This window comes from Dermochelys coriacea, chromosome 26, assembly GCF_009764565.3.
Source record: "Dermochelys coriacea isolate rDerCor1 chromosome 26, rDerCor1.pri.v4, whole genome shotgun sequence".
In the NCBI taxonomy this organism is placed as follows: domain Eukaryota; kingdom Metazoa; phylum Chordata; order Testudines; family Dermochelyidae; genus Dermochelys; species Dermochelys coriacea.
In genome coordinates, this window is record NC_050093.1 from 77,917 (window position 1) to 90,067 (window position 12,151).

The 12,151-nt window shown below is 47.4% G+C and overlaps 1 protein-coding gene across 6 annotated transcripts in view; it reads right to left on the bottom strand.

The window, feature by feature from the left end:
• LOC119848590 (zinc finger protein 26-like) overlaps positions 1 to 12,151 on the bottom strand; it is a 67,261-nt gene that overhangs the window by 6,885 nt on the left and 48,225 nt on the right. For 5 of the 6 annotated variants that reach the window (XR_006277136.1, XR_006277135.1, XR_006277134.1 and 2 more), the window contains 5 exons: positions 11,133 to 11,273; positions 6,105 to 7,079; positions 2,894 to 3,007; positions 2,444 to 2,536; positions 1,221 to 1,520 (listed from right to left, as the gene is read on the bottom strand). Coding sequence is in view for 1 of the 6 variants with exons in the window: in XM_043503087.1 (XP_043359022.1) it covers positions 2,444 to 2,539; positions 6,105 to 6,231; positions 6,918 to 6,985; positions 11,133 to 11,163 (322 nt within the window). In the remaining 5 variants the exon portion in view is untranslated. Of the gene's footprint in view, positions 1 to 1,220; positions 1,521 to 2,443; positions 2,540 to 2,893; positions 3,008 to 6,104; positions 7,080 to 11,132; positions 11,274 to 12,151 lie in introns of those variants that run through there. The other variant, XM_043503087.1, reaches the window with a different exon arrangement.

Here is a 12,151-nt window from a genome sequence, read left to right on the forward strand (position 1 = left end):
AAGCAGGGGATTTCTCATGACTGGCCCCCTTTGTCCTGCTCCATCCCCTTTTACAGCTTTGGCACAAGGCAGGAATCTTTTGTCTCTCTACATCCCCACCCCTCCTTCTAAATGGAAAAGTACCAGGTTTAAGATAGATTTCATTTTCAGGTGACATAGTCACATGTCACTGTAAGACCCCTAGTCTCCATTCCCCATGGGCTGACCCACACGTACACAGGAAGGCTTTCAAGTAACTAAGGCCATTTACAACTGATTGTTTCTGGAGCACCCTTAACGGCTTCCACTTAATATGTTTACATCAGTGATACAAGTTTATATCTTATTCTCCTAGCTCCAGATATAGAAATAATACATGCAAACAAATAGAATGAACACTTCATAGATTACGAGCTTTCTAATGACACCACATAAGGGGTTTTTAGTGTAAAGCGAATTCCAGTTCTATCATATACATAAGCATATTTCCATAAAGCATACGGACTGCAACGTCACACCGCCTCACCAGCCCCAGACGTCTCAGCCAAAGTCATACACCCCTATTCCCACCACCGAGGTATTGGTGCAGCACACAAGGAAACTGAGGCACACGCAGTATTCATGCAAAACAGTAAAACTCACATAGGCTCGACAGTAAAGACTCACATACAACATAACAAGGGAAAATGCTCACTTTGTCACACCCTCTATCCCTTCAACTTCTCTGTTATATTTACATTGAGAAAAATGGTACAAAACCCAACTGCTATTGAGCAAAACCCAGTGCAAAGTGGCAAGAACTGGGAATGAGGCATCTGTCCCTAATGGGTGAACCTGAAGACTAACAATCACTTTGGGAGGAAAAGTATAAACATGATGCTCCAAATTTGGTTAGATGAGGAAAAGCGATGGAGGTTGTGTCCAGTGGTGAGGAAATTTGCTACGTTACCCTGGCTGCTACATGGGCTATTTTCTTTCTTGAAAAAAATAGTTGTGTTTTTACATCAGGATCGCTAATTCAATCTAGCTAACTCCATGGAAAACCCTAGTGGAGTCAAGGCCCAGATAGATTTAACCTCCATGTATCTAGTAAAGGTCACTCCTGGTTCCCCCACCTGAGACTGATGGGCATTCCTGTGGAAGGGACGCACACTTCCATGACACAGAACAAAGGAGCTGATGAAAAACACTGTGCGCTTCACCCCAAGGAAGGGTGAGCTGCAAAAGGGAAAAGCAGAGAACTCACCTAAAGGAGCTGAGATGCAACAAGTGCTGCCTTAAAGTTCACTACTTGGGAATTAGGAAAAGGAAAAAATCTTTTCTGAGCCCAAGAAAAAATTTTCATGGTGTTTATCTCCCTTGCAGCTTCTCTGGTGATAACTAAGAGAAGAGCTGTGATGGAAGAATTTCCCGCACTCACAGCATTCATAGGGTTTTCTCTCCTGTATGGCTCCTCAGATGTGTAATAAAGCCTGAGCTCTGAGCAAAGATTTTCCCGCACTCACAGCATTTATAGGTTTCAGAGTAGCAGCCATGTTAGTCTGTATTTGCAAAAAAGAAAAGTACTTGTGACACCTTAGAGACTAACAAATTTATTTGAGCATAAGCTTTCATGAGCTACAGCTCACTTTGAGCTGTAGCTCACGAAAGCATTTATAGGGTTTCTCTCCTGTGTGGATCCTCTGGTGGCAAATAAGGTGTGAGCAATCAGTGAAGGTTTTCCCGCACTCACAGCATTCATAGGGTTTCTCTTCTGTGTGGATCCTCTGATGTACGATAAGACCTGCGCTCTGAGAGAAGGTATTCCCCCACTCCCAACATTCATAAGGTTTCTCCCCTGTGTGGATCCTCTGATGGCGAATAAGGTGTGAGCTCCAAGCGAAGGTTTTCCCGCACTCACAGCATTCATAGGAAGCTGTAGCTCACGAAAGCTTATGCGCTAATAAATTTGTTAGTCTCTAAGATGCCACAAGTACTCCTTTTCTTTTTGCGAATACAGACCAACATGGCTGCTACTCTGAAACCTAGCATTAATAGGGTTTCTCTCCTGTATGGATTCTCTGATGTGTAATAAGGCCTGAGCTCCACGTGAAGGTTTTCCCGCACTCACAGCATTCAGAGGGTTTCTCCACTGTGTGGATCCTCTGATGACAAATAAGGTGTGAGTGCTGAGTGAAAGTTTTCCCACACTCGCAGCATCCATAGGGTCTCACTCTAATGTGGATTCTCTGATGGGTAATAAGGTGTGAGCGCCTCCTGAACTTTTTTGCACACTCAAAGCCCGTATTATTTCTCTCTCCCGTCAGGTTTCTCTGCTGGGACGTGGTTTCCTTCAGGCCTTTGTGAGTTCCCCGATAATTAACAGGTATTCCAATTTTCTGCACTGGCAGGTTTCCCCGCCACTTCTTTGGCCTGTGCTGCCCCCGAGAGCCTTTTCCCTGCTCACAACTCCGGGACACGCTACCTTTGCATCTTTGCAATAACATCCCCTGCAGTTCCACTTGCTCATCTTTCCACTGAGGATTCTGCTCCATGGTCTCTCTCACCATCTCATCACCTGCTGGGACAGAGAAAGAAAAACCTCAGAAACCAGAAGTGAAAAGGGGAAACAAACCAAGAAAATAGCTGAAGATGGAAAAAAAACAGGGACTGAGTTTCTCCCAACTCTTCCCCAAAGGAGTGAGAAGAGGGGATCAATTCTGCATCCAGTTCCCATCCAAACACTCCCCAGGGAGAAGGGATTTTTGGGAGAGAACTACTGCCAGGAGTTAGGATGGGTAGGGAGCCATGAAGAGTATCTGCCCTAAGGATATGACACCTGCTGGGGACCATCCTGAACCCAGAGACCTCAGAAGGTCTGTTGGGAATCCCAGCTGTTTCCTTCAAGCACTGAGTAGGTTTAATCATCCCTCACCCACGCGGCTGCCTCTCAGGACCTCTCTTTCCTCTGAGCCCCAGAGATCTGGGGCTCACGGTTCTTCCCCTCGTTTCAGCTGGGAGATGACATCGGGTTTGGAAACTGGGAATCCTGCTCAGGGGAAAGACAACCAGTGAGATCAGGTAACAGCAAAAGAAGAAACTACTCAACTTGTGCATCAATGATGGTTCTTTGAGATGTGTCTCCCTATGGGTGCTCCACTGTATGTGCTAGCCCATTAAAAACAGCTGTGTAGACCGGTGACTTTCCACACTACGGTGTCCCTTCCAGAAGTCCGATTTGTCTTGTGTACCTCCGAGTTACACCTCATTTAAAAACTACTTGCTTATAAAAATCAGACATAAAAAAGTGTCACTGCGCAATGTGAATTGCTGACTTGCTCATTTTTACCATATAATTATAAAATAATCGGAACATAAATATTGTACTTACATTTCAGTGCATATGTCAAGGTTCCTTCCCCACTCTGAACTCTAGGGTACAGATGTGGGGACCTGCATGAAAGACCCCCTAAGCTTATTCTTACCAGCTTAGGTCCCCAAGGTACTAATTTTGCTTTGTCCTTGAACCCTATGCTGCCACCACCAAGCGTGTTAAACAAAGAACAGGGAAAGAGTCCACTTGGAGACATCTTCCCCCAAAATATCCCCCCAAGCCCTACACCCCCTTTCCTGGGGAAGGCTTGATAAAAATCCTCACCAATTTGTACAGGGGAACACAGACCCAAACCCTTGAAGCTTAAGAACAATTAAAAAGCAATCAGGTTCTTAAAAGAAGAATTTTTATTAAAGAAAAGGTAAAAGAATCACCTCTGTAAAATCAGGATGGGAAATACCTTACAGGGTAATCAGATTCAAACCATAGAGAATCCCTCTAGGCAAAACATTAAGTTACAAAAAGACACAAAAACAGGAATATACATTCCATTCAACACAGCTTATTTTACCAACCATTAAACAAAAGGAAATCTAACGCATTTCTAGCTAGATTACTTACTAACAGAAGTTCTGAGACTGCATTCCTGATCTGTTCCCGGCAAAAGCATCACACAGACAGAGAGACCCTTTGTTCCCCCCCCTCCAGCTTTGAAAGTATCTTGTCTCCTCATTGGTCATTTAGGTCAGGTGCCAGCGAGGTTATTTTAGCTTCTTAACCCTTTACAGGTGAAAGGGTTTTGCCTCTGGTCAGGAGAGATTTTGGGATACAGAGAGTGGTTACCTTTTCCTTTATTCTTATGACAGCATAGTATATAGATCAGCATAAGCAAGTCATTGTACGAAATTTTACTTTGTATGACTTAGTTAATGATTTTTCCATAGCAACTCTGGAAGACCTCTGCGAACCCCAGGGGTATACATGCCACTGGTGTAGACACTGCAGTTCAGGCTTAAGAGACTGAGCTCCAGACCAATCTGCAACCTCTCTCTCTCTCTCTCTCTCTCTCTGTGTTGCCTTGCTTTTTTGCCCTGGATAGCAGCAAACTTAAGCCCAGTCTGTTTGTACCGTGTCCCAAAGTGCAGTGCAGTTGCGTTCCCATGTTCTGCTTCCCTTAGACCCAGTCGTTACACATTAACCTCCAGGAGACTTCCATTGTCCAGTGTGCTTCCTGTACTTATCTATATGCACAGTTGGAAAGTTTTTCCTAATATCCAACCTAAACATCCCATGCTGCAGAACAAGCCAGTTACTACTTCTCCCTACCCTAACCCTAAGCAGGAGAGGATAAGGGAAGATCAGATTTCAAGAAGACGACCATGGTCAGTGGTGTCAGACAGCTGACAGGTCGAGGAGGAGGATGGAGTGCTGGTTCTGAGCTTTGCCTAGGGACCGGTCATTAGAGACCTCAGTGAAGTGCTACGATCTCTGACTCCCTGAATCCTTCCCTTCCTACCCCTCACCAGACCCCCCTGTGATGGGTTGGGTCACAGAGACCCTCTTGTCACGTGAGGTGCTGGAACTACCTCTGAGCCCATTGCTCCGTCAGTTAGTGATGTCAAAAATTGCATCCCCACCTGAAATAAATTGCAGCAAAAACTGTCGTGTCAACATAGTTACAGTGGCAAAAAAGTCCATGAAACAGAAAACCAAGGAAATTAAAAGCCCATAAAGTACATTAAGCAGAGTTAAGGATGCCCTTCCAGCACGTGGATGGGGTGAAAAATAAAACCTCTGAAAACCAGAAAATGAAGAATTAAACTACACACCACCCCTGCAATGTAACCTTAACTCTGCCCCTACCCCCTAGCCCTGGAGCTGGCAAATATCACTGGGAATAGGTCAGGAAGGGTGGTGCCAAGGTTACCAAACTACCCAAGGAAGGGGCAAATTTTCCATCTCTTGAAATCTTCAAGTCAGGACAGGATGAGGTTTTCATCAAACACAAGGAATTCAGTGCACTACAATGATAACTGGATGAAACTCCATGGCCTGTATTACACAGGAGATCAGACTAGATGACCTAATATTCTCCCCCAGCCTAAAAATTTATTGATCAACAGAAAGAAGGACTAAGAACATGCCACTGTGTGTTGTACATTCCTCAGATTTGAATACCAGCATTTCTCCGCATTCACTCCAGCAGTGTGCACTGTGCCAGCTGCAGCTTTAAATGAACAGTGGAGGGACTAGTTGGAGCAGCTGGGCAGAGCTGTGCCACAAAGAGAGGTGCATGTGAAACTGTAAGGAACAGGTGTTCCTCATTTCAGTGCTGAGTGATGTAGGCAGGGTCAATAAAGGCGCACAAGGGCCTGTTCTTGCCACAAGGATTGTCAGCAGGCTGGTGCGGTACATGCTAGGGGTCTCTGGGGCTCAGTAAGGGTTAAGTGAAGGCACTGACTCCGAAGGAATCCTCATTGGAAGGGTAAAGGAATGGTGACATTATGAAAGTCTTAGATGGATTGTGTGCAGTAGGCTCGGTGTCTGAGTGCAGGCCAGGGGTAGGCAGCTTCCATTCCCTACATCGGGCCTAACCCCAAGTTTTGCCTTAGCAAAGAGATGGTGTTAGCATTTGTGCTGTCCTGCACCTGTGCTCTGCTCCCAAAGCGTTCCGTAGCGGGGAGGGTCGAGTGCTAGTCTGTGTGTCATTGGCCTGTCAGGGGGTTGCTGAAACAGGGAAAAACTGAGGATGCACTGTGAACCTTAACTCTTCATTTCCCCTTCTAAGAACCGAGGGCACAGGAATTCTTACCCAGCGAGGTCACATTCTCATAGTTCTCCCGCGCAATGTCTCCATAGAGGGCTCTCTGAGTAGGGTCCAGCAGAACCCACTCTTCCTCAGTGAAATACACAGCCACCTCCTCGAAAGTCACCGGCCCCTGAAAGAGCAAGAGCCCCCCACTCTGCACTTGCTGCCCAGTGACAACCCCACCGTTCACAGGGGAGGAGGGCCAATCACATGGATGCTCTGGGAGGCAGGCAGGCAGGTTCCGACCCCCTTCCCATCAGAGCAGCCAGGAGGCATCAGGGTGAGGGGAGAAAGAGAGCCCCAACCCCTTCCAGCAGACAGAGATGGCCGGGGTCTTCACAGTCAACACTCACCTACCAGCCAGAAGTGGATACAAGAGACAGAGCCCCCAGGAGGGTCCAGGGACAGCCAGCCCCCTGGTAGGAATCCCAACCCCTGCCCCCCATGCCAGCAGTTGGATGGAAAGGGATGGGGTGTCTTCCCCAGGCCTCACTGGGGCTTGCCCTCTGGCTATTAAGTTCAGACGCCAGTATTCGAGTCTGGTACATATCCCCAGCTCAGTGCAGGGGGCGTGTTTCCTGCTTGACAAAGTAGGGAATTTCCACCCACAAACCCCATGGGTCTGTTGCTCGAATCTAGGCCCCACCGTAAACAAATCCCAGCAGGTTTGTCACATCCTGTCCCCCTCCCTTTCTCCAGCTGTCTATTTCCTGCCCTCCCACCTGCTGACCACCCACAGAAACACCCACCTCCTATGTCTTTACTGCCCTTCTCCCGCCAACAGGAGCCCACCAGGAAATCCCCGATAATCCCTACCTGAACTGGCCTCACGGCAGCCATTTCCCTTCCTTGGTCCCTGGAAGGATGGGACGTAACATTGCAGCCTGTCACTGCAAGAAGGGGACGTGTCAGAACAGGACAATAATGTCACATCACAATTTCCTCCGGCTCTTTCCCTGCAGACTGATGTTCTCGACTCTATCATGCAAATAAGAGAAATATTCAAAACACAATTAGTAATGGGGGTGACGGGGGGACATGGGACTTTAACTACCGAGACACCTGTTAGAAAAGGAATTCAAACACAAAGGGTCCAATAAGTTCTTGGAATGTGTTGGGGACATCCGTTTGCTTCAGAAGATGGATGTAGTAACCAGGGGAGTGGGCATTTTAGGGTTGATTCTGACTAACAGGTGGGAGTTAGTTAGGAAATGGAAGGTATCTGGCTGGTGAATCTTGCCCCACGTGCTCAAGGTTCAGCTGATCGCCATATTTGGGGTCGGGAAGAAATTTTCCTCCAGGGCAGATTGGAAGCAGCCCTGGGGGTTTTTCACCTTCCTCTGTAGCATGGGGCACGGGTCACTCGCTGGAGGATTCTCAGCACTTTGAAGTCTTTAAACCATGATTTGACGACTTCAATAGCTCAGACATAGGTGAGAGGTTTATTGCAGGAGTGGGTGGGTGAGATTCTGTGGCCTGCATTGTGCAGGAGGTCAGACTAGATGATCATAATGGTCCCTTCTGACCTTAATATCTATGAATCTATATGGGCGAAAGTGTTCATGAAATGATGATTTCTTGATTCTAAGAGAAGGAAGGCGTTAGAGCAGGAAAATAAGGACAACGGACTTCAAAAAAGCAGACTTCAACAAACTGTGAAAACTGATATGTGAGTGTGACATTTCCCTCCATATTCTTTATGAAAATATGATTATGAAATGAATAGGAGAGAACTGAGATGTACTCTGTGTAAGATGGGTCTTGTAAGATATCATTGGAAAGGTTATAATTTAGTGACTATGATTATCCAATTTGCGTGCACGTATCATTTCTGTATCTGAAGTTGGAAATATTGACTATGTATCTGTATTTCAACTATGCTACTTTGGGTGACGCCCACTGCTAACACGTCAGGTACAACAATGGAAAAGCCAGACAGGGCGGATGGACCATCAGCAAGAACGAAGGCTGTGAAAAGGCTCCATACTGCCACTGACTCCCGGACGCTGTGATACCACAGAGTCAGGCGTTTTGTCACCGAATAGTCAACATTACCTGGGACTGCTTGTAACTTTCCACATCCGATGAAGTGAGCTGTAGCTCACGAAAGCTTATGCTCTAATAAATTTGTTAGTCTCTAAGGTGCCACAAGCACTCCTTTTTTTTTTTTTGCAAATACAGACTAACACGGCTGCTACTCTGAAACCTAACTTTCCACTGGAAGGGAAGGGGGATCAAGTTTGGGAAACAAAGGATTCCCACCTTATGTAAATCCTATTTAAGGGTGGGGAGGTAGGCAAATAAAACGACTCCTCTCCAAGGACTGTCTACCCAAGAAGAAAGACTGCTAAAGCCACCTGAAGAGAAGGCTGGGGGGGGAGAAGAAGGGGAGAAGGGGGGAGTCCAGACTGAGACGGGGTCCAGTCTAAAAAGAAATATAACTAGGATTCTGAAACACAGAAACATTGCAACCTGCCTAAAATAACAATTAGGGTAATAAATGACAGTGTGTAGCCTGTTTTCTAAGTATATTGAACTTAGCTTGCGTAATGTGCTTTATTTGGTCAGTAATCTGATTTGTTCTGTCTGTTATCTCTTATATTCACTTGAAATTCATCTTTTGTAGTTAATAAACTTGTTTCTTGTTTATAATTTAACCCAGTTTATGTCATTTCTACTTGTGGGAGGCAAGAAGTTATGCATATACTCCTCCATATTGTGGGAGGGGGCAAATTTCATAAAACCTTTGAGTCCGTACCGCTTAAAGGGAGTGGGCACCAGAGTGCTGGGGCAAGCCCCTAAGGCTGAGTATTTCCAGAGCGGATCTCTCTCTTTCTGTGCAGCTGGGCACTGCCCTGCCCGTGTGCTTGGCTGGAAGAGGCTTGTGAGCCTAACCCAGCCAGGTAAAGGGCACCGAGGCTGGTAGAATAGGCTGCCTCAGTGGCACCCCAGCACATCAGGTGACACCCGAAAGGACCCAAACCTGTCACAGTGAAGAACCATGCGAATAAGATTCTAAGGAGACTGAAGCTCAGGAGAGCTGGCCGTTGCTCCGTTAACGCTGTCTCTGAGAAACAGCAAACTATCCCAATGGGAAAGAAAGACAGAAAGAATAGTAAGCTGCGAATAAAGCTCTGTTAGGAGCTCTTTCATGACCAGACAATAAAAAGGAATCCTACAAAAATTTGAATCATGGACAAATTGCCGTGGAAGAGTTACACATGTTAGATATGTTAAAGTCAGCCATCAAATTCATCTTAGGGCGCTCAAGGAATTAGCTAAAGCAATCTCGGAACCATTAGTAATTATCTTTGAGAACACCTGGAAAACAGTGAAGACTGGAGAAGGGCAAACAGAGTACCGATCTTTTAAAAGGGGAACAAAGAGGACTGGGGAATAAAGCCAAGTCTTACTTAGATACCTGGAACGAACAAATTATTAAACCATCAATTTGTAAGCACCTAGAGAACAGGTGATAAGTTATAGCTAACATGGATTTGCAAAAACAAATAATGCCAAGTCAATCTAATGTTCTGCTTTCACAGGGATACTGAACACTGTAGACATGACAGATCTCGATTTTAGTCAGGCTTTTGACACAGGCCCCCATGACATTCTCATAGAGAACAAGTGAAATGCGGTGTACATGAAAGTGCAATAACATGAGTGAAAATGTTGTCAAAAGACTGTACTCGGACAGGAATCATTAGCGGTTCACTGTCCAACTAAGAGGACGTATACAATGGGGTGCCCAGGGGCCAGTCCTAGATCTTGATATGTTCAATATTTCCACTAATTACTTGGATCACTGACTGGAGAGCATGCTTTCTAAATATGCAGATAATAACAGTTGCAAGGGGTTGCAAGCACATTGGAGGACAAGATTAAAATTCAAGGTAACGTTTACAAATGGGAGAAGTGGGCTGAATGAATGAGATGAAATTCAATAAAGGCGAGTGCAAAGTACTAGACTTAGCGAAGGAAAACCAAATGCACAATTACGAAGCGGGGAATAGCTGGTTACGAGTAGTCCTACTGAAAACGATCGGGGGTTATAGTGGATCACAAATTGAATCTGAATCAACCATGTGACTCAATTGTGAAAAAAACTAATTAAGGACTGGAATAGATTAGCAAGAGAGGTGGTGGAATCCCCATCATTAGAGGTTTTTAAGGACAGGTTGAACAAACACCGCAGTGCTGGGGGCCGGTCTAGATGCCCTCTCATGGTTCATTCCAGCCCTATCATTCTACGATTCTATTCTGGGGAAATGTTTGGTCACTTGATTACAGCACTGACCGGTTCCTCCCACTAGCACTAAACCGCCAAGACATCTTGAAACCCTCCCAGTAACGAAGTCTGGGAACCGAATGGGAGAGAAGAGCAGGAAAAAAAGGAGTGACATTGGGGGATTCCCCCTGACATTGTCCCCAGGGCAGCACACTCCTACAGCAGGGGGTACAGGGAGAGTCAGGAGCTTGCTTTTCCTCCCCCTGCACCTCACCTTGTTCATAGCAAAGTGAATCTGCCCAGGGATGTAGCAATAAGTGTGTGTGGGCCGGTCAGAAATCTGGGACTCTCTCTCCCCAAGTATTTTTCCCACTGCCCTTTCCAGTCTCTCTCTCTCTCTCTCTCTCTCCTTTTTCTCCTTGTGTCTCCCTTCCCCTGTCTCTGGCTGGCAGCCAATTCTAGGGGTTCACTCTCCTATGGCTGGATCGGCTCCTGCAATTGCTGAGGGGAGAAGAGATATGGGGTGAGGAAGGGCTGTTTGTGCAGAGTCACTTTCATGCCCATTCCCTAAGGTCTCTATCAATCACCTGGAGTCTGGCTCAGATAGAAAAGGAGTACTTGTGGCACCTTAGAGACTAACACATTTATTTAAGCATAAGCTTTCGTGAGCTATAGCTCCTTTTTTTTTTTTACAAATACAGACTAACACGGCTGCTACTCTGAAATCTGGCTCAGATGTTGGTGTGGGCAGAGCCTTGGGTTGACCTATGGGGCTAATTACAGCTGGAGAAAATCCTCACCTTGGCTGGGCACAGAGGAAGCTTTATTCATGGTCACTCCCCAGCCCCGATCCTGCTGGGGGAGCAGCAGCTGCTCAGCCTGGTCTCCCAGATCACAATCAAGGCAGCAATGTCTGAAACAGGAAGCTCAACCCCAATATCCTGAGGCAGAGAAAGAGTGAAACTGAGTAACTTTCCCCCCTTTAGCAACAGGGGAAACCCTGAAACCCCCTCCCCACAGGGACACACCCTTATCTTATCTGCCCCCCCCATGTTAATTTGGAGTCACTCCCTGTTCTGCCTTGTAGTGACTCCAGCTTAACACGCATCTCAGCGAGACCAGAAACGTGGCTTAGGCTGGAGGAGGCCAGATGCCTTTTAAATGGATCATTGCAGCGGCGGATCGAACCTGCTCCCGCCCCCCTCGCTCCCCATTTGCTGAGAGAGCTTCACAACAGCAGTTTTCCATACCCCCACCTACACACCATCTGCCCCTCCCCGACCCCTGGCTCCGGGAGTCTCTGTCCGCGCGGCTGCCCCCTGGTCTCTCCGCCAATCAGCGAGCGGGGCGCCCTCACGCGCACCGTTAACAGCCTTCACCTGTCGGTTGGGGCAACGTTAGTTCCGGCCTGAGGTGCATCAGGAACTACATGTCCCAGCCTGCCCTAGAGCGCTGCCGAACTCTCGGGCCCATCCCGTACAAACCCCCCCGCCCCGCCTGGCCTTACCTGTCCTGTCCGACGCGGTGACACCGGGTCAGACCCGGGAGGCGGGTTCGGCGGCGATGGGCCCCCCCACGCGCGAGGCCTTGGCTGGGACTGAGCAGACGCATTGAGCGCGGACGGCGCATGCTCAGTAATAGCTGCTGAAGCCGCTGCGCCCTCACTTGGCCCGAAACTCCCCTGCGTGGGTGGGGGGGAAGGGGAAGGAGTTTGTGCAGGGGGCGGACACTGACTGGGCGGGGCGGGGCGGAGGGTCAAACAGCTGGAAGCGGGGACAGAGGAGCGGCCAAGGCCGGGGAAGGGGGGCAGAACCCCGGC